Genomic DNA, 22990 nt, shown 5'->3' with positions numbered 1-22990 from the left:
TTTTCGTTAAGTATGCTTTCGACAGCTAATAGAGAACGAAAGTATTGATCTAGTCCGAATAAGTCTAGTTGAAGCTCACTGGACACTGCTTCAAGTTACCTGAAACCAGCGAAGAGGAAATTCGCATTCCCCTGATACAGTATCGATAGCTGAACTATTCATAAACCTCTTCAACTTATCGGATTTTGTACGGTCCAAACGAGAAACTAGAACAAGATAATGCGTCCTGAAATTGAGAAACGGAGCTGTTCACAATTCATGGCTTAATACATTTATATGAGGTAAGTTTTTGTTTTGAACTTCATATTCATCTTGTTAAACCATAAAACAAAATCCTCAGTTGCCTCACGGTAGGTACCTACTGACTAGCCAATCAAGTTTTCTGAATTCCCGATGATTTCAAAATGTTTGTAGTATCATTGAATGTCAATTGCAACTAATTTCTGCTCAATAATTTAGATGCATGAAAACAATTGATTCATATTTTCAAATTATTTTTTTTTTTGAGATTCAGAATTTGAACAAAAAAGGGAAACAAAAGCATCGAAGTTATACTCATTGTATACATCGCGGCGTTTTAATTTGTAGAAGGTAGTTGACGTACGTAGAGTTGATACCAAAATCGCCTTAACTTCTACAACTCTTATAACACTTGGATAACTCAATAAATAAAGTGTTATAAATGTATATTGCATAAATTAAAGGGTATAAAGTGTGTAGAGTAGTGAGTTCAAGTTTATCCCGTAATTCTTTGACTTAGGTTTTAACAGAAAAATTAAAAAAGCTCAAAAGTATGGCAACATCAGAAGAAGACTGTTACTTATTTTGTTGTAAACTATTTTCATTCATCCCATGCCTTTTCTTAATCCTGTGTTAAAGTTTTTCTTTACAATTCACTCATTCACTCGCATGTTTGATTAGTTTGATTAGATCAGTGTGAATTTCATATAATTCAACATTTGTTGATATTTTGATAATCATTACTAGAAATTCACAATGCTATCTTCAGTTTTGTTAGTTTGTTAAAACACACAAATTTAAAATTTGGAATAAAATTAGTCTTACATGAATTGACTTATTTTGCAAATTTATTCATAAAAAATCACCGAACACTAATACTTCGAAGAACGTTTTCATGAAAGTAGTTTTCATGTACTAAGACCTCTTTGGCTCTGAGGGCTTCATTTAAAATGGATTTTGAACAATTACTTAAGATTTATGTTAATGCAATTATGTTCTGCAATTAATGTTTGAGTGATTAAATTGGTAGTAAGACTTCGTTATCTAATATTGGTCCATATTTAAAAATTTTAATATTCCAATTTAGATACAGATGTTAACACTGAAAAAAAGTGTAAAAAGAAAAATTTGTTTTCAAATCACAATCATTACAAAAAAATATTCCATGTTCGAATCTAAATTAAAATTTCTCGGAGCAAATAGTGAAAATTGATGCATTTTACATTTTTAAGGGCTATGTTAGGACTAATCACGGATATTAAATTATATGAACAAACTTTGTTTTCACTCTTAATTTTTGGCATCTTTTTAAAAATTTATCTGGATGGAATCGTCTTAATCCTAATATGTGCTCGAGTAAGTAAAGGCGATATTATAGACATCACAAGTATCATGCTAAGCATCATTGCATACATGAAGGCGATATTTGATATCTCGCATAAATACCATAAACTATCACGAGCAGATTTTTAAGGCAAAATTATTAAATTGCTATCATGCCTTGAAAGCTTAAATTTCGTACATACTTTTTTGTCTAAATAAAATTGATACAGTGTTATAATTTCGGTCTGAATTGCCTTATGCAAAATTTTGGTTGTGTTGAAAGCTTTTTGATACCTTGTTTGAACATTTTTTTTAGAAAGGAATTTGAAAGCACAATTATGCATAAGTGATCGCGATTTTTGCAAGGTATGCATACTTATTTCTTGTGTAATGTCGGATAAATGCATAAATACAGGCGTTTTTTTCAGTTATTCTCTCTCATCCTGTTTGATGATTCATCCCAATACAGGTGATTTCAGTAATTCATTGCGATTTACCTCACAAAGCAAACATTAATAGTTGAGTTATGTAAATTTTTGCTATCATGCCTTGTTAGCAAGATTTGGGATTGTTTTACTCTAATATAGGTTGTAAAATGCGAAAATTTGGGTATTTTAATTTAATATGCTGATAGCATATGTATGCCATATTTTGGTTTCCTCTACAGGTACATGATACCTCGTTTTGCCAGCCTTTGAAAAAAATTTTGAAAGCACACCGATGCCAAATTTTGGATGTAATCGAAGCCTGAAAGTGGCATCATTATGCTCTCAAAACGGGTTTTAGGATGGTGGTTAAACGAGGTATCATTAAGGTTTCAGTGAAACCTACAGTTGGTATAATTGTGGTATCGACATATGAAAAGTAAGACCCAAATTTTGGCATTGTACCACCTTTATTCGGGCAAAATGATACCTCATTTAACTTTCAAGGCATGATAGCAAAATTAGGTATAATTTTGCCATAAAAGTCTGCTCGGGAGGCCAGATAAGAAATAACTGGTCCAATTTATGTAGTTTATAATTCATTAAAGTATCAAATGAAAAACCCGTTATAGGTTTAAAAAGCAAGTCGCACTTCTCTTATAAATTTTCTATAAGCGCTTACAGCTCAATATGAAATATAGAATCTCGAAAATTGGTACTGCAATTGTTGACTAGGTAGACCTGAAGTTACATATTTATATTCTGGGATTTTTAACGTTAGCTGTAAGAAGCTGTAAGAAACAAAAAAAACCATGGTGCCTATTCAATAACATATATTTGAAAGTTGTACTCATGGGACTTTTAGACATTTCTATAAAAACTCTTATATCCTACTTAAGATATTAAAACATATATCTTTCAAGTATTTAGATTTTGGGATTATACTTTTTTTTAAATAACAAACTCGGAACACGTTGATTAAGTATAACTGTGTTCAGTTGCTTGAGAGTTTATTGAGTTGTATTGTTTAAAAGGTCATAAATTTCAGGGTTTCCCTCATGTCTGTCAATGAATTTTAACGGGAATGAATAAAAGCAATCTGGCAAGTAAAATATAGGTACAAAATTGAGGCTGATGACATCTTAAAATCTTTACGCTTACTTACAATAGGCTTTCCACATTGAAATATTTTATAAAAAATTGCCATTTAAATTGTTGCTAGTTCCAGAGCTCATAAGCTGTATTGCTGGAACCGAAGCAATGAGACAGATAATTTCTGATGGACGACAAATCTTATGAAAAACCCTATATCAGGCTAATTCCAGCGGTTGAATACTATAACATTTCTGCTCGAGGAAAGGTGCCTAGCAGATTAAAGTATTTATTTGCTGGTTGTTTTGTAGAAAATATAATGATTTGCCAAGACTCTACTTCTGTGAAAAAAAAAAACAATTTTTAAAACAAAATCTTTGGTTTTCGCTGTTTTAAAAGCTTATAAAAAGTACCCTTGTATGTATATTTCGCAACTTACAATCTTAACTAACCGATTATATTTTAAGTTCAATCTTATGATGGTTTTGCTTCGTTTTTGTCAGATTTTGGCAGCAGACATTCCAGGAAAAACGTTTTTAAATGGCACAAAAATAATCGAGTTTTGTTGATTTCGAAAAAATCAGAATCCACAAAATTGTCCACAATTTTTTTCAAAAGAGGAGTGTTGGGAAAAGGAAGCAGAAATTGAAAGAGGACGATGCAGCTACCCAAAATACAGATATTACAAAGTATAAGTGGGAAAAACTGATCTATATCATGACTGAAAATGTTTGCGTCGGCCGATGGGAGATACTAAGAATAAATTAAAAATATTTCTTACAAAAACAGTAAATATTTAATTTGATTTTTTCATAAATTATCATAAAATAACCTTTACTCCCCCCATAGAAAGTATTTAGATCAAACGAATGGTTTTTAGATACACGCATTCGTAACTGTCCCATTTCTAAAAGAACTAAGCTTTGTTGGGCCAAAAAAGCAGAAATTGAAGAAAAAGGATGCAGCCACTCAAAATACAGGTTTTACGAAGAATAAGTAGGAAAAACAGATCAATATCATGACTGAAAAATGTGTGCGCCGGCCGATGGGAGATACTAAGAATAAAGTGGAAATATTACTTACCAAAAATGATAAACATTTTTTTACCATTTTTTTTTGTTGAATGATCATAAAATTACCTTTATTTCCTTTATAGAAAGTATTTCGATCAAACAAAATGTATTTCAGATACACGCATTCGTAACGGTCCCATTTCTAAATGAACTAAGCTTAAATATTCTAGTATTTCAATCCTATAAAGAATTCACAAAGTTTAAAGGGATCGTCGTTGAAAAAAATATATTTAAAATATCAGGCTAAAACGTTACAAATAATCATTATCATTGGATAATGATTTATTGCATTGACATTGACATTGACTAAAGTTCGAAGTTTTGTTCAGAGATTATATCAGAATCAAACTTAAATTTACCATTTGAGAATCATTTTTCAAATACCTTTAAAGACGATGAACTTCTCATAAAAGTTTAAAAACCTTTTATTTAGGAAATATTCCGATAAAAAAAAATCAAATCTAGAACACAACTGTCAAAGTAAGTAGCGTTTGGTCAAGCTCATTCAAAGTATATAACTGCTTAATCCGGCATGATTGGGCTATTCAAAATATATTTTTAATAAATGCATTAACTCATCCAAGGAAATCGATTGCAGTAGTTTTTCGAATTTATCACGGTCAAAATTTGGCGAAACCGTGAATTTGGCGAAACCGTGAATTTGACGAAACTAAAAATTAAAGTGGAAAAAAGCATTTTTATTGTCTTTAATCAATAATTTAAAATGTTTTAAGTAGTGGAAACGAAAATGTTGATCATAAGATATAATTATCAAAAACTACTAAACACAAAGGATCGATCTCAGTTCAATTATTATTCTCTATAGAAATTTTAAGATTTTTTCTTGAATTAAAACCATGTAGAATTTGATAGTCTTCATTTGATAGTCTTTATATAATAACAGTGAATAATTTAGTTTTTATGAAATTTTATCAGTCGTTATCTCTTATTCCGATTTAGATGAAGAGTTCAAAGATGCAGTAAAAATTATCTTCTGCAAATTTCAAATTACGATATTTTAATCATCATACCCTTGAATTACTAAAAAATATACCTTCTCGAAAAATATGTTGAAAATTGCTCAACTTAGACTTTTAAAGTGTGTTTCTCGAAATTTACTTAATCCTTTGTTTTTCATATGCAGAAAAACAAAAATCTTAGTCCTTATGAAATATTTTAAGGCAAAGCTAGTACAGTTTCATTTTAATTTTCCAAAATTATCCATTCAGACAAATCCTATCAAATCAAGATTGCGCACGTCACCCTTTTAAATAAACAAAACCAACAAACAAAATCAGTGAAATTTACCTCTTTTCAAAAACGTTTAAGTTCACCCACATTTTTATATGATTCGCTTAACCAAAAAAGTTCACTTTTTTAAAGCGGATAACCAAGCACAAATGACAACACTAGCGATAGCGTGACGTTAAAATGTTATGTCGTTATGTCGTTATGTCGATTATTACAAATGTTTTTAAAATCTAAATGACGATTTTAAACACTATACAGCTAAAATAACAGTTCAATGGCATTTTCATATTATTGAATACCTATATACCATAACTAAACCATAAAAAATACCATGAACAAAGACGCTCTACTAGGGTGGTCTAACCGGTTTTACCGAAACCGGTAAAACCGGTAAAACCCTCCATTTTCCAATACCGGAAATACCGGCTATTGAGACGGTAAAAAACCGGTATTTCCGGTAAATTTTTCATTATTCTTTTGCATTGAAATAAAATTGACACAGCAAAATGTTTTTTTTACCAAACATGTATGAGTGCAAATACTCAAATTTGGTTCAATAAGCTTCAAAATCTAAGAGCAATAAGCCTTACTGCAAAGTTTAGGTGAGATTTGATTATTACTAAAACTTGTCGATGTATTTTTTTTTGGATTCAAGCTATAGTGGCGTTCAAAAGAGCATTGACAAGCCGCCATGTCTCTCTTAGAAGATATATTTATAAAACTTTACATATTTTTGTTCAGTTATCGAACTAACGCTCCACAAAATTTAAATGCTGTTCAAGTGTACAATGACTGAAGAAAAGATACAGCTGCAAGAAATTTAAAATTCACAACAATCGCTGTATTTTTCATTGAAAAACTGGAATTTGGTCAAAAGATGCTATAATGATTTATCAGGCCAAGTTTATCAAAATCGATCTAAGCGTTTCCGGGCTTTCACAAATTTAAAACTTAAAATTGAAAATGATGAAAACTGATTAGAAACTTCCTAATTTCTTTTAAAATATTCAATTTTTCAACAAAGTCAGCTGTTAAACATACGTTCAAATGTTTGTATGAAATTTATCTATCAATATTTACATGGTAATTGATGGAATTCTTTTGTTTTAATTTTTAACGCTGTTGAAGCATTTTATTTTTCCAGACAAAGCAGTAATTTTTTTTATAATTTTGCATTAGTATTATAACAAAACACGTATGGATCAGATCCAAACAACTATATTTATTGCTGAATTTTGACTGGATTTCGAATAGATTTTTATTCCTATTTGATCGTTTTAATGTTGGAAAGGCAAACTGAGTGCGATTATTGAAAACGACAACAAAAATCTGAAATTCTGTGAGTCAACCAGAAACTTTGTCACCGAGTTTTGTGTTTTCATGAAAGACTTTTTAAAACATTTAATACATCTATAAAATCTGTTCTTGAATCTGAATACTGTATTACAGAGAACAGGACCAAAATTCGTTAAAAACTTTATGAAACTTCTATGATTTCTGCAACCTCTCAGCGAAATTTTAATAATGAAATGAAGATGATAAATATTATGATTATCATGGGAATGATGATAGATTTATGACAAAGGGATAACTTAAAGACACAATACCATATTTTTCAATCGAAAATGTTGCTAAATCTATTGCGTTATAAATTCTGAGCATTTTATGCCATTACTACTGCAATTAGACGGAACTTTTTCATGAATTCGATATGCTTTGAAAAACACCGGTTTTACCGGTTTTATCGGTTATATAAATTACGAATACCGAAATACCGGATTTGAAAAAAACCGGTAAATCCGACCACCCTACGCTCTACGCTTTTGAAAAAAATTAAGGTCCTGGAAATGGTTTCTGAATAATTTCTTAAAAAGCGTGATAAAATCGAAACAATAACCGTGATAACATCTAGCGTGAATTTGGCGAGTATTGATAAAATCGAACAGTGATAAAATCGAGAAACTACTGTACCACCAATCCTTTAAAAAAAACACTGTTAACATACAATATACAACACTTCAAAGATATTAAAATGTTTTTTGTACAATCTTCACGACTATAAAAATATCCATATCTTGGTCGTTTGGAAGAGTTTTAGTGAAATAAAATTCTTGTTTTGATTTTTTATGTCAGAATAATCCAAAATTGACAAAACATCAAAAATACTGTAGAAGAATTTAAACTTAATATATCCTTAAATGATTATTACGAGTTCATTTAAATCTTCTATGATATATAAATATCAAAGGTCAATAGTTTTCTGTGATCGAAGAACAATCCTATATGAGAATAATTATTGATGTTTAGCATAAATTTTATAATTAAAAATTTAATATAATATAACAAAAATTTATCGCTTTCCAAGAATAAATTAATTGAAATAAAAAATTTAAATTTTTCAAGAAAACCATGCTTAAAAAAGCTCATTTTTCATCCGCTTCTTCGGAATTTTCACTTTCAAAATTCCTCCCAAATTTGTTAGATAAAATATAAAAATTTTTAACGGAGAAAAACCTTCAATTCTGCGACGGTACACAAATCCTCCAATCCTTTCTAACAAATGCTCACCTGTAGCGCGGCAAATAGTATCACGAGTCAGGCAGAAAGAAGTTTCACACTTATCCCAAATTCCAGCGCACCAAGTCTCTCAGAAATGTTCTTCCTGTGTTGGCTTACGGAAACCAACGAGAGCGGCTAAAGGTAACAAACACTTTTCACTTGCTTCTGGTCCCCAAAGACCTATCAACACGACCCCAAAATAGAACCGAACCAGGTAAAGACCACGCGCCAATCAATTATGATGCTTCACGAAATTGCAACGTTGTCTGCCGCCGGGTTGTACCAGAGTTCTACTGCTAAAGTAGGCAACCAACTGGTGGATGATGAGGGCCCGCGACCAAACCGAAAAAAACGGTCACACAACGGTTGTGTTCTCTAAACAGAACCGCAATCCGTTTGATCTTCGATTCGTCCTAGGGGCCTGAACGAATGATGACGGGAGGATGATGATGGTACTATCAAACACCGGCTGTTGTTCTATCAGCACTGCGGTTCACCTCAGCGATGGGCTTTGCTTTTATACAGAGTCAGAGAAAAGTTCACACGCGCGTTGCTTGCCCTGGCTGTGCTGAAAGTTGTAATGTTGATATGGCACACTGGATGGTCGTTTTGCTGGCACTGTTGCTGCTGATACCTACCTACTTTCACTCGGTGGCTGGCTGGCGATATTTCAATTCACGTCTTTCACGAGAAGATCCGGAAAGAAGGGTGGAACCGAGCGCTTCCGAGTGGGTGGCAACAGGTCCCGACTACAGTTGCTTGCCGGTGCGACATTGTGCGATACGCTACGCAGCAATTCCTTGATGGCGTGTAGAGTACTTAAAACGCAAGCAACTAACAAAGTGTTGCAATGTTTCAGGTGATTCGTCGTACGATGCCTAGTTGAAGTGTATTCATGCTCGAAACATGTGTTATGAAAGCACTCGCTCAGTGTATTCCATCTTATTCCTCCAGAAAGATCACACTCTCTGGAGCCACTGTTAGCCATTCTTCGCGCTAAACACTCAATAGTAATGCAGAAGCCAATGATGTACAAAAAGTTACAATTTTATACAGTTTTACAGAACTATAATTTTCACAGGCAACTCAAAAAATGTAACATTTATCAAACAACTCATCAAATATTTCTCTGACTCTTAATAGTTTATTATATCGTATTGAACCGGTTATTTGTCGCTTTGCAAATAAGACAGTAAGAAAGCGTACTTATATGTTGATCTCAGGCAGATTGATGCGTCGACAAAGGAAGCTCGATAATGAGAGCTATTAAATTTCAATCATAGTTTTGCTCAAACAAATGCAGATTATGCCCGGAACGTTTGCTAGAAAGATACAATGAGCTGGCACCTTAACAAACAGTCCTTCAGAGAGATGTGAAGATTTAATTGCAGGGTTATGTTAAAAATAGTGAGGCGTATGACGTGCGACGATTTTGTTCATATAAAAAATGATTTGATTTTTAGATGATTCAATTTGAGTCGGAGAATTTGATTTAAAAAAAATTAACATGACTTGTACCAACTCCTGAGGATCCTGTCTGATTGATTTTTTACATCCGAAAAGCATTATTTAATCGTCTTGTGGTTTTTAAAGGTGTTATTTGTACCTCATATTTCTGTCAATGTAAAAGGGGATTCCTCACATGAAATATGTTATCTGCATTCTATAACGTGGGTAGTGGGGTTAATCCACAGTGTTATGCGAGCTTAACCCATGTAATTCCTTATTAGCCATATCGCTCGTAGCATACGATAAAGATAAATCAAAACCATGATTTCCGTCAAATCATGGTCCTGATTGAAGTTCACACGTCGAAATTTCACCCGGTCTGTGTGTTTTCCCTACCCACATTGATTAGATTAAACTGGACATGCCCAAATTATGTCATAATCTTATCTCTGGACACGACACTTCCGTTGTGATGGAAAAATCTTTACATTCGCCGATGTTGCCGATACTTGTGCGACAACTGTATCAGCTTGAAGTTGGAAATAGGAAAACATTAATAGGTTTTGCTCTGACAAATATCACCGTCTCCAATTATGCAATGTTATTTATTTATTTATTTATTTATTGTTAATATATCAACAGATCACGTATTGATCCTAATGATTCGACTTAAAAGTAACATTGATATAAAATTAACAAAAAAAGTATATACTACAGACTACACATTTCTTAACATAGCTAGGATTCTTCTTTTGAACATATTTCTAGATGTATTAAAATCGAAAAGCTCTGAGAAATGGTTGTCCGTGTAATACCAATCAGGGCACTATTAGCTCCATAGTTGTTCTGGCGAAGAGGAATGTGAAGATGAAGGTTCCGATCTCTTTGTCCTGGAGGTCGAACGCACAAATTGATAGTTTCCGGAAGCATGGGGCAGTCTATATTAGAAGCCAGAAGATCGGAGACTAATAGTGCTCGAATGGTAGCTCGCGGGGCTTGGAGCGGGTCCAAGGATATGAGGTTGCAACGATTCTCGTATCGAGGAAGGCGAAACGGATCTTGCCAATTCAAGTGTCTCAAAGCGTAACGTATGAAGCGTCTTTGGATGGCCTCGATTCGATCAGCACAATTCTGATAATAGGGACTCCATACGGCAGATGCATACTCCAAAGTTGAGCGGACAAGGCTACAATAGAGACTTTTCAGGCAGTAAATGTCTTTGAAGTCTTTAGTCACGTGAAAGATGAATCCCAGACTTCTCGATGCTTTGTCTACTACGTAGTTAGTGTGCGACTTAAAGTCCAGCTGTTGATCAAGAATTACACCCAAGTCATTTACGTGCTTTGTTCGAGCAATTATCTGGTTTCCAAGAAGATAGTCAGCAATAACAGGAACCCGTTTACGGGAAAAGGTGATGACCGAGCATTTTTTGCGATTTAAGGGGGGGGTAGGGTCTAACATTTTCAAAAAATCGATTTTTTTATTTTTTTAATTTCTTATTGTAAAACATTTCAAGAATGTTGTGTCAAATTTTCAAGTCAATTGAAGCAAAACTGTAGAAGTTATAGGCCTTTATCTCCTCCTATCTAATACTGCAAGAAAGCAAGAGCAGAAACTTCAAACGCGTTTTTCTCGAAAGCACATTTTTAAAGTCCGTGGACATCGTCATTTGAAAACTACTTATCCGATTCTTTTCAAATTTGGAACATATTTTCTATATATAAAATACCAGACCCCAACGTTTTTCTTTTTTGATTTTTTTTATTTTGGGGAGATTTTACAGGTGAAAAATGGCGGATTTTTAAGTGAAAAATCGTAGTTTTTACTTCAAACAGCCACAAAAATTTCATAAAAATATGTTTAAGTTAAATAAAAGCGTTGGGGTCCAGAAAAACTTCTATTGAAAATATTTTGCTCTGATTTTTTAACTTCAGATGATTCTGTGCTGAGATACAGTGTCCACCGCAAATCCTGTTTTCTAAAAGGCATCCTCGAAAATGCTCCGTCACCGGCTCATTTTTCAATATTTTTTTACGAAAAAAATACTAAATGTTCTTTTAACAATGCTTTGTATAATGCAAAAAATTTGAATACATTTGTTTGAACGATAGCTCCAGAAAAAAATCGTAAAAATGGTGTTTTTTTATACCCGTTAGACCCTACCCCCCCCTTAATGGCAGACAGTTGTCGTCGCACCAATTGGCAAAATTGTCAAATTGTCGCTGTAAAAGTACAATGTCTCCAGAACATTTTATAGTGTAGAAAAGCTTCAGATCATCTGCATAGGCGAGTTTTGGACCGTCAAGTAGTAAAAGCACGTCATTGAAGTAAATCAGGAACACGACAGGGCCGAGGTGGCTGCCTTGAGGCACGCCAGATGTGGCAGAGAATTGTTTGGAACATGAGTTACCAGATCTTACAGAGAATTTGCGTTCAATGAGGTAACTGCGAAACCAATCTAATAAGGACCCGCAGATTCCCTGCCTCTCCAGCTTCGCAATAGCTATTTCGTGTTTCACCTTGTCAAAAGCAGCTGACAAATTGGTGTAAATGGCATCGACTTGAAAACCGGCAGCAAAATTGTCTTGCACGAAAGTTGTGAATGTCAATAAGTTCGTAGTCGTAGAGCGCTTGGGCATAAATCCATGTTGATCATTACATATATATTGCTTGCAAAACGAGAAAATTGGGTCAATGATAACAAGTTCGAACAATTTAGCTACTGTTAGCTTGAACTTAATGATCGTTTCAATTGGTTTCAATCCTTGAAAAATTAAACTTGATAACTATATTGAAAATCCAAATTTGAATCGGAATAATTTACGAGTTGTCTAACTGTCTATGATTTTATCACATAGAAAATAAACTATACATTGTTTTATTTAGTTATTATAATATTTCGTCTTACGACATAACGTTATGAACTTGATTTCCCCAAATAACGATTCACGAAAAAAAAACATAACATAGAGTTTTCTTAATTCTCGTATAAAATAATCATCTTCAATTCATTTTAGAAGATGACACTTCAGAGTTTTTGTTGTTTTTGTAAATTTTAAAAAGAATTAGTTTAATATTGTCATTGAAGTTGAAATTCGAAGTTTTCGCGCTGGTGATCGGCAACCTTGCCAACTAGCGACGTTGTGAAATATCATTACTGGCAACGCTTTTGTAGAGTAATAACCAGCGTGCCTATATAGCTACGGGTGGTTGCATATTGAGCAACAGTAGGCAAGGAGTACCAAAAGTTTCTCATTGGTGGGGGGTGGAGACGGAGCGCTTTTTGACAGCGAATTGTTCGCCTACCATGCCTATGATTACGATTGCCTGTCTCAAGATGGACGATTCCGTGTATTCACGCAGAGTAAACTTGAATTTTGGAACGAATTAAATCTGACTTTGATTCAAAACATTCATTTTTTTGAATCCAGCTCCTGTTTTCTTTGAATCAATGAATTATAGTTTTGATTGAAAAGAATAATTTTTGAAAGAAAGAATAAATTTTTTGAATTGAATAACTTTGGACTTTGATTTCAAACAAATTCTTTGATTCAAAAGAAATTTGTTCAATTGCATATTTCTTTAGAAACAAAGTAAATTTTCTTTCAACCGAAGAAAAATGTTTTAAACTGAAAAGAATAATTTTTTGAAACAAAAACTTCAAACTTAGAAGATATTTTGCATTGACTTGCAAGAAGAACAGAAAACCAAAAAATCGAATAAAGTTCGGCCGCTCGTTTTAAAAATCAAACCAGTGAATCGGAGTAAGCTATAAATAAGGAGGATTCAGGATGCAAAATGGTAAGTGTAAGATAATAAATACTGAATATTTAAGTGAATTCAAGATTTTCTAAAACGCTTGTATAGTTACAGGACCACGGCCGACGGATAGATTTCCAAGTCTCTCGAACATGGAGAAAGCTGCGCAAAGTAACACCTCCCCAAATCCCGCGGTCGTATTTTTTCGGCCCAATCTTCAACGGCAATCACCAGTTGGACCAGCCAGCAGCTGGAGTGGCTTTCGGAAGTTTATTGACCGGCCCACGGAGAATGCGAAACTTTGTCAACGAAATCAAGGACCCTACTCGGTTATAGTGAACCAGTGTTTTATGTGTTTGTGAATAAAAAGAATTTAAGAACTAAAATTGTATCTTTTTATTATTCAAACTCCTAATAGGAACTTCGAAACAACAGGGTAAAAATCTTCCAATTGGAATAAATGGAAAATGGTTCAATGAATAAATGCTTTTAAATCAATATCTAAATTACCTTTGAGCAAAGATAATAACTTTAAATCAAATGAAACTGGTTTTTGTATCAAAGCATTAATATTTTGAATCTAAGATTTTTCAAAAGAAAAAATCTTTGAAACAGAGGAAAATGCATTTGAACCAAAGGATTTTTCATTTATACCAAAACCAAAGGAAAAAATCCTTTGTTTTTGCGGCACTTTCCTTTGAAATAAAAAATCTTTGGTATAAGAACACACCCGAAGTTGTACACGTCCTGATAATAACTTGTCGCCAGTGAGTGTCGCCAGTAAATGTCGCCAGCGCTCATTGACGATAACTCCGGTTTGGGGATTCAGCGACAATATTCGTATATTTCTCAATACTTGATGATAAGAAAAATAACAAATATTTAATAAACCAGTTTTCAGAAGTTGATAGAAGGGTATGGTATCAGATTTACTGTTTATTGTGACTAGCGCTAAAACCCTTCTATAAAATGATCTGTATACTTTAGAAGTTTGAAATATAAAATATATGTATTTACAATTATAGCACTGACCATACTGACTGGACACTCGATTTCGTTTTCTGGATAATTTTTCCAGAAAAAAAAACAAAAAAAATCATTTTTCCAACAGTACGCAATGTCGATTCCAGAGTGCGCATCGATCGATTTGAAGAAATGCTATCCCAGTTAGGAAATGCCACCCAACTTTAAAAATAAAACACGCAATTTCTACGATAAAATCGGGCTAAACAGGACCATTTTTCCTACAGGGCATTTTTTGTCAAATTTTTCAGGTTCGCCACCTGCCGTCGGTATCGCGAACCTGCAAAAGCTGACAACAAAAAATTAGACAGAAAATGGTTGAATTTTTGTTCTAAGAGTCAAGTCAGTGTGGTCAGTGATTATAGTTCCAGTCGAAGAGTAAACCATATATTTTAAACTGGTTCTGTGACTTTTCAGAGATATTGTATGACAGTGAAAATAATAATTTTTGAAAATATTTTCAACAAAACATCGCTTTTTTTGAGGATTAACGTTAATTCACTTCTCTCTGGAACCACCCTTGGTTTTGCTACAAATAGAAAAATTATGTGAATCATATTGTATGGCGGATATTTATTACTTATCCCACATAAAGACTTTCTACTCTTAACCCAGTCCCCGACAGATGTTTTTAATTCTTGGTAAACCGTTTTTTGTGGTTTATGTCGTTCTTCATGTCGTTCTAAATTCCAGATTTCACCAACTAAACTTCCATATCTTTATTTTAAATGCGAGATAAAATCATAAAACAACAGGTAGTAGGAATCAAAATCCCATTTTAAAAATTTTGTTTCGAACCTAAATTTAAATTCTGTAGCTGTAGCAGAATTTTAAACAACAGAATGCATTTAATCTATTTTTTTTTATAGTGAACAAAGAATCAAGAATCCAATTAAAACTGTTTGTTTTTACCAAAAATCGGACCAATCAGTTCCGAGATTCATTTATCAAATTTTTATTTCAAATGACGAATTAAGATTAAAATCGAATTTTCGAAATTAGTAGGAAAGACATAAGATCCAGAAACAATCAGGAAATTAGGCAATTTTTGATGTTTTTAGATTCATTTTCGAAATGAAAAATATACAAGTTTGGAACTTGAACAGGGAGTTCAAATTGAGACTGCAGGCTGATTATTTTTATTGTGAATTAAAAATTGAATTTCAGAACAAACTATATAAGACTTCATTATTATCTGAAATTCGAATGAAAAATACAAATACTTAATAAAATTTTTAGTTTTAAAAATGTTGTAATAGTTAGAAGTAAGGACTACGAAAATCCGCACGGTTTTGATGAAAAACATGTCATAGAATTTCCTTATAGTTCTATTTTGATTGAACGAAATGCAGAATTTCAAATAATTTCTATTCATAATTAAATTTTTAAAAAAATAATGCAATACAATAAAATTTAGGTTTTTTATTCAAAGATGTTAGAAAAATCTGTTTATTTTCTCGATGACTTGTCTTGTGTCGAATGATCGAGATAAAATTAATAAATTCTATTCCATTAAATTCTCATTGTTCGGATAAGAAAATAATCCTCAAAGCAGCCTTTCTCGATTGTAGCAGCTTGAAGCTAAAATATTTCACATTTTATTAATTTAGAGTCCTAAACAAATTGTTAGCTGAAAACTTACATTTAGTTTTCTTCTACTCGGGCTCTCACACTTGCTCACACTTGTTCGGATCGGCGAATGACAATCGCTTTTTAATTTCCGTCCGGAACCTTAGTTTTAAGAACATAATTGTTAGGATGACTAATTTAAAATATAGGTTTACTACTTACGATTTACAATACAATTGTTCGGCTATAATTAAAGCTGATCGAAATCGTCCTGAACCTAGTTTGTAGGTTAATTTCCTCGTACGTGACCTATGTGTGTTTAATTACATTTAGCAAACAATTTCTTCAGCGGATTCGTTTTGTACTCACTGTTTCACCTTTTAGAGGTTTGAATAATTATAATCAGTCACTCCCGTACTACTAATTTTAAGAAATATCCGTACTATTAGGATTAGGAAAAACTTTTAAGTTTTATTACTCCGTACTACACACGCTACAGATTTCCAACTATCTCCCGCTTGTTTTTGTTTATGTTTTTCCCCCGTTCGTGATGGCCTATCTCGCGCACACTTTCTGACAAGGGCTGCCGAGTCGCGCAGTTTTTACACGCTCAACAGTCCCCCACCCGTAAACCTGGTCCGGATTCACTCTCTGGAGCCACCGGATCAGCGTTACCACCAGTATCAGAAGTTGCATGATGAGCGGCACTCTCTGGACCCACCGTCTGGACTCTGTCAGCAATCTCTAGTACCGCCAAATTTGCCGTTCCACGTCGAAAAACACCACCAGTTGTACGTACCAAAGCTTGACGGACTCTTCCGTCACCAGAAACGATCGGCTCCTCGATGACTCCTCGAACCCATGCTTTGCGTCGACTGCCTTCGACCACGTATACGAGATCCCCTTTCTTTAGAGGATTTGTTTCGGAGAACCACTTGGACCGTTGATTGACTGTCGGCACGTACTCTCTAATCCACCGCTTCCATAACTCGTCGGACAGCTGCTGCGATCTCTTGTAAGCATCCCGAAGTGCTTCCGCAGGATGCGTAGGTTGAATGACTTCATGTGGCTCGTTGGGATCTGAACCTCGCAGGAAGACATTTGGACAAAGTGCACCCATCACAGAGTCCGTGGTTACAAGAGTTAGGGGCCGGCTGTTGATCATGTCCTCAGTTTCAGCAAGCGTAGTAAGGAGGATTTCGTCGTTCAATCGACGCCCGTCGTCCAAAGCGGCCATGACTTGCTTCACCGAGCGCACCATCCTTTCCCACGCCCCTCCCATGTGGGGTGTTCCAGGTGGGATGAAGTGCCAACTCGTGATAGCAGTCGTAAATTCATCGGCACAGACAGCATCAATTTCTCGTACCCGTTGGATTATCTCCTTACTCGCACCTCGGAAGTTCGTCCCGTTATCTGTGAAGTATTCGGAGGCTGGACCTCGGCGGCTGATGAAACGGCGGATCGCCATGATGCATGATTGCGCGGTAAGACTGTGGACTACTTCCAAATGCACCGCTCTAACAACCATGCACGTGAACACCGCAACCCAGCGTTTTTCTCTGCGGCGGCCGACGACGACTTCAACAGGACCCAGGTAATCAATGCCCACGAAGTTAAATGGACGTTTAAATGGAGTTAATCTTTGTACAGGAAGTGCAGCCATTCGTGGATTCTTCGGCAAACATTTTCGGACCTTACACCACACGCAGCTTCGTTCGGTTCTAACCACTAATCAGAAAACGTTGCTTGATTTCATTCTTCACCGTCTCTCGAAATCCATGCCCAAACCTTTCATGGTATTGTTGAATTAAAAGATCCGTAACGTAGTGAGATCTTGGTAGAATTATCGGAAAGCGAAGATCGAAAGGGAGGAACTCTGCCTTTTCAGAACGACCTTCCATCCTCAACACACCATCGGCGTCGATCAGGGGCACAAGCTTGTAGAGAGGGCTGGACTTTTCTAGTGGAAACCAATTTTGAAAAGGTAATTCTGCATTCTTCTTCAATATCTTGAATTCGTCGCTGTACGACTCGCTCTGAGCCAACCTGAAGAGAGTATTTTCGGCACATCGATGCTCGTCTTGCCGCAACGGAACCACTACAAAGGGAATTTCAACCTTGATGAGCTTTTTAAGCTTTGGAGTCGAAAGGACTGCTTCGATGGATTTGCCAGCTGCTCTGCGCCGGCAGTTGGAGATGAATCGGAAAATGCACGCCACGGTGCGAACTGCAACGTTCCACTTCGAAAATCTAGTCACGTCGATAAAGCAACTTGGAAGCTCCACACCGTGAAAAAGGTGTATTGCCTTAATTTCCGTTCGTGTATTTGCAGCGGGAAGATTCTGTTGAGGCCATTCCGACGGCTGCTGGTACAGGAACTCCGGGCCACGAAACCATGAACCTTCGCTCGAAAGATCCGGAAGACGACCCCATTTGGTGAGCGAATCTGCTACATTTAGCTTGGTTGGAACGTAGCCCCAGTCTGTCAGCTTGGAGAGACTCAGAATTTCTCCGATACGGAAGCCGACGAACGGCTGATAACGACGTTGGTCGCTTTGAATCCAGGAGAGAACAGTTCGAGAATCACTCCTGTAGAAAATTTGATGAATAGGAAGGGAATGGTTGTTCTTAACGGTGTGACTCAGGTGCGCTCCCAAGACTGCTGCTTTCAGTTCAAGCCGTGGAATGGAAAGAAGTTTTATCGGTGCTACTTTCGATCGAGCCATCACCAACGAACATTTTACAGTATTTTCCACACAAATCCGTAGATACGCGACGCTTCCGTACGCATTCTCCCCGGCATCACTGAAGATATGTAGCTGTATTTGGCCAAATCGGTCAGAAGGTGTCGATCCAAAGTTGCATCTTGGAATCCGAACACCCACATTGCGACCCACTGTCGCCACTTATCCAGGCACTCTCCGTCGATACGCTGGTCCCAGTCGCAACCCGCTCGCCACAGGTCTTGCATGAGCATCTTTCCCAACACCGTAAATGGAGCCAACAGGACGATTGGATCGAACAGCGACATGACCGTGCTCAGGACTCCCCTTTTCTTTGGTGGTTCTGCCTCTGTAGCCGCTGCGTTTGCGGGCACCGCAAACGAAAACACGTCGTTCTGTGTGTCCCACATGATGCCGAGAACTCGTTCGTAATCCGTCACCTTGTCTTGGCTCAAATGGATTGACTCTCTGGAGCCACTACCCACTCCCAAACTTCGAAGAATAGCTGTAGAGTTAGACGTCCAATTGGTGATCTCAAATCCACCTTTCGAGTGGATCCAACGTACCTCTTTGGTTCGCTCGATGGCTTCTTCTTCGGTGTCGAAGCTGTCGTAGTAGTCATCGACATAATGGCGGTGAACGATAGCCTGTGCTGCTGCTGGATAACGAGTGGAAAACTGTTGGGCATTCAAGTTCTTGACGTATTGCGCCGAGCATGGAGAACTGGCAGCGCCGAAAGTGGCCACGTCCATGACGAAAACAGTAGGATGATCGTCTTCCGGGAACCGGAAAAGAAACCTTTGCGCCTGCTTGTCTGCCTCTCTAATCCTGAGCTGATGGTACATCTCTTTGATGTCACCTCCCACTGCAACTCGTCGCTCTCGAAACTTGCTGATGACCGCCGGAAGTGATGCCAATAGATCGGGGCCTTTGAGCAGGTAAGAATTGAGAGAAACACCCTGTGATTTGGCCGCCGCGTCCCACACCAAACGTACCTTATGCGGTTTCTTTGGATTCAGCACGACATTAAGAGGAAGATACCACACGGAAGAAGGATTGGTACTCTTCAGCTCTTCTGCCGTGGCCTTATGACAGTAGCCTTTGGTCAGGTAGTATTCAATCTGCTGGTTCACGTTCTGTTTCATATGCGGCTCTCGTTGAAAACGTCGTTCCAGGCTCTTCAGTCGGTTCAGCGCCATCGGATAGCTATCTGGAAAAACAGGCTCCTGCTTCCAAAGTAGCCCCGTTTCGAAGCGGTCTCCTACTCGGACAGTTGTCGATTCAAGGGTCTCACGGGCCCTCCGGATTTCCTCCGATTCTATGGGATTGCCTTGTGCTACATGAAGCTCCTCCTGAGCGTACTGCTCCGCCATCAGATCGTGAAGCTGGCGATTGTTCAAGCTTTGAACAAGATGATGGTTCAAATAGTGCTGCTGGTGCTCCTCAAGTCTCGAATCAGGACCGTAGATTGCCCAACCCAGCGCTGAACGTACGGCTATCGGTTCTCCCGGGGCACCAACCTTGGACTCCAGAGGGGCGAATAGATGTAGGTTGTCGAGGCCTATAAGAACTCTGGGAACTTCCATTTTGGTACTCGACAAAGGAACTCCGTCTAAGTGGTGGTATTTTTCTACGATGCTTCTGTAACAGGTCCTATGTAGAGGCAGCTTCAATTCTCCGACAGTGTGGGTAGACGACATCATGAACTTTCTACGAGAATCCACGGCAGATACCAGCAGGTCGATTTTCCTCGAACTATCTTCATTCCGCTTAACATTTCCTGTCCACACGATGACCAGGGGTTCCGGAGTTCCCTCGACGCCCAACGAATCTGCTAGAGAGCTCTCAACAAGTGTTGTTGAAGCTCCTTCGTCCAGGAACGCCAAGGTTTGAACCGCCTTTCCTCCATGATGCAAAGTAATCGGTATCATTCGGAAGATTACTGACCGATCGACATTATAATGTGGGTTGCACTCCGCCACGGTAACGTTAACTGCTTCCTCGTGCCTGTGTAGCAGCGTGTGATGGTTTCCTTTGCAGCTACGTATCTCGCACCGTACTTTGAAGGTGCACTTCATCTTCCCATGGTCACACAGACAAATGTTGCACAGCTTGAGCCTATCGACCAACCTTTGACGATCCGGTAATGAAAGTGACGCAAAATCGTCACAGAACCTTAGTTTGTGGTCTGTGCGATTGCACATCGGGCAGGGTTTTCTCGTTCTCGCCGGCATCGTATTCTGCACGACCGGAAACACTTTAGTGTCGTGGGCATTCACGCGCTCCTTCCTTTTGTACATTCGCCGTCCTTCTGCAACCGCAGTGTTCTGCTCCCCGTTGAAGTCAGCCACCTCAGAAACTTCCGACACGATTCCCTTCATGAAATCGGCAAACATACGAAGAGGAAGATCCGTCCTACCTCTCTTGAAGCGTACCCAATCCAATTGATAATCGGATGGCAGCTTATCGACGAGTTCCGCTACCAGCATGGGGTTGCTCAAGTGGTCGTGTAGCTTGGCCGCAACAAGATGATCACACAACTGCTTTACCGTGATCCCGAAGTACAGGAACGACTCTAACTTGTCCACTCGAGGGGCTTGTACCTTCCGTACTTTCGCCATCAGTGACTTCAACAGCTTTTCCGGATTACCGAACAGTTGACGCAGATCTTTGATGACCTCAGGCACCGACTCAGGCATGAGCAATCGGCTTTGAACTGCTTCCTTGGCTAGTCCTTGAAGGCTGTCTTGAAGTCTTTTCAAATTGTCGGTATTTGTGTACCCACACGCCTCCGTGGTGTATTCGAAGCAGCTGATGAATTGGGGCCACACCTCTGGCTCGCCTCGAAAAGTAGGAAGATGTTTGGACGCAGCTTGTCGTGCAGCCAACTGTTCTTTAGTCGGCCCTGAACTTACAGTACAAGCTCGTCCTAACGTGTTACGTTCTAACAACTTCCTAATCAAAGCCTGTTCAAGCTTTTCTAGCTCAGACTCTTCTGGTTCGGGTGCTTCCGGCTCCTGTTGCGATCCATTCGCCTTCAAATAGTGCTCTAACAGCTCTTTGAAACGATGGTCGGTGTCCACATTCTTCTTCTCCGCTTGAGTCTCGCCCTTAGATGACGTCGTCAATGGTTCGTGTTTGCGTTGGCGTCCAATCCCGCTCTGTTCCGAATCTGTCTCGCCATGCCGTTCCACCAACGCGTTACGCACAGTGAGAGGGAAACTCCTTGGCGCTGCTGCCGGCTTCTTGGGGTAAGCGCCGCGGGGATCTTCTTGCGTCTCTACCCACGCCTTCGTCTTCGTGGAACCAACATCCGGATCGCTGTCCTCTTCGTCGTTCTCAAACTCCTGACTCTCGGCTTTCATTTTCCGGAACTGGTCGCTGCTGTTCCAGTTGCAGCTTCTCCTGGCGAAGTTTCTCCTCCTGCATCTTTTGTTGTAGTGCACGCCTTTTCTCGTTCACCGATCTCTCCAATTCCAAGCGTCTGTCGTGCAGCATTTTTTCCTCCTGCAGTTGCTGTTCGATCGCAGCCGATTCTTGTTCGAGAAGGCTCAGAGATTCTTGAATCGATGGCCGACCTTCTCGAAGCTCCGTTCCGACATCGCTTTTGGCACTTCCCGTTCGTTTGGAAACGTTCTTTTTAACAGGTTTCCTTATTTTGGGAACGTGCAGCAAATTACTGCATTTCGTACAGTTCCATGGCACACTCTTCACTGCCTCGGTAACTCCCGCGCATTGATAGTGACTCCAAAAGCTACACATGTCGCATTGGACCATGTCATCTTCGCTATCAACTTCCTCGCAATACATGCAGTTGCGATTGTTGACCGATTTCTCCGCATTCCTGATCGTATCATTCGCCGGATCCGACATCTTGAGGTTATGTCCGGAAGATTGTAAATCTTCAAGTGTTCGGATAAGAAAAGAATCCTCAAAGCAGCCTTTCTCGATTGTAGCAGCTTGAAGCTAAAATATTTCACATTTTATTAATCTAGAGTCCTAAACAAATTGTTAGCTGAAAACTTACATTTAGTTTTCTTCTACTCGGGCTCTCACACTTGCTCACACTTGTTCGGATCGGCGAATGACAATCGCTTTTTAATTTCCGTCCGGAACCTTAGTTTTAAGAACATAATTGTTAGGATGACTAATTTAAAATATAGGTTTACTACTTACGATTTACAATACAATTGTTCGGCTATAATTAAAGCTGATCGAAATCGTCCTGAACCTAGTTTGTAGGTTAATTTCCTCGTACGTGACCTATGTGTGTTTAATTACATTTAGCAAACAATTTCTTCAGCGGATTCGTTTTGTACTCACTGTTTCACCTTTTAGAGGTTTGAATAATTATAATCAGTCACTCCCGTACTACTAATTTTAAAAAATATCCGTACTATTAGGATTAGGAAAAACTTTTAAGTTTTATTACTCCGTACACATTCAGTTTTTGATCGGGTACCCACCCGTGTACACACGCGTGTTATACAGCTGAAAGATTTTT

General features: G+C 37.6%; 4 protein-coding genes across 5 annotated transcripts in view; all 4 read right to left on the bottom strand.

Moving 5' to 3' along the window:
* LOC129755282 (RYamide neuropeptides) overlaps positions 1-22990 on the bottom strand; it is an 89854-nt gene that overhangs the window by 61126 nt on the left and 5738 nt on the right. Inside the window, exon 1 of one of the 2 annotated variants that reach the window (XM_055751704.1) lies at positions 7973-8464. The exons of the other annotated variant lie outside the window; for it this stretch is intronic. The gene's annotated coding sequence lies outside the window, so the exon portion shown is untranslated. Of the gene's footprint in view, positions 1-7972; positions 8465-22990 lie in introns of those variants that run through there. 2 annotated transcript variants of the gene reach the window in all.
* LOC129752342 (uncharacterized) lies at positions 16374-17426 on the bottom strand. The gene has a single exon (XM_055748131.1). It carries the CDS (start codon positions 17424-17426, stop codon positions 16374-16376), a length of 1053 nt encoding a protein of 350 aa, XP_055604106.1.
* LOC129752341 (uncharacterized) lies at positions 17485-18489 on the bottom strand. The gene has a single exon (XM_055748129.1). The coding sequence runs from the start codon at positions 18487-18489 to the stop codon at positions 17485-17487; it is 1005 nt and encodes a 334-aa protein (XP_055604104.1).
* LOC129752340 (uncharacterized) lies at positions 18504-22359 on the bottom strand. Its single transcript, XM_055748128.1, has 2 exons — positions 21832-22359; positions 18504-21782 (listed from the first exon to the last, which is right to left on the bottom strand). The coding sequence occupies exons 1-2, from the start codon at positions 22357-22359 to the stop codon at positions 18504-18506; spliced, it is 3807 nt and encodes a 1268-aa protein (XP_055604103.1).

The sequence above is a fragment of the Uranotaenia lowii genome, chromosome 3 (assembly GCF_029784155.1).
Source record: "Uranotaenia lowii strain MFRU-FL chromosome 3, ASM2978415v1, whole genome shotgun sequence".
NCBI lineage: Eukaryota > Metazoa > Arthropoda > Insecta > Diptera > Culicidae > Uranotaenia > Uranotaenia lowii.
Note: the sequence above shows the minus strand (reverse complement) of the source record. Positions and strands in the feature narration are given on the sequence as shown.

Bases quoted from the DNA above. Each gene is read 5' to 3' on its own strand.
- LOC129752342 (XM_055748131.1), bottom strand. From the start codon at position 17,426: ATGGCTGCACTTCCTGTACAAAGATTAACTCCATTTAAACGTCCATTT.
- LOC129752341 (XM_055748129.1), bottom strand. From the start codon at position 18,489: ATGGCTCGATCGAAAGTAGCACCGATAAAACTTCTTTCCATTCCACGG.
- LOC129752340 (XM_055748128.1), bottom strand. From the start codon at position 22,359: ATGTCGGATCCGGCGAATGATACGATCAGGAATGCGGAGAAATCGGTC. The intron at 21,783-21,831 runs GTTTGAGAACGA...GGTTCCACGAAG, and splicing joins ATGAAAGCCGAGAGTCAGGA to ACGAAGGCGTGGGTAGAGAC.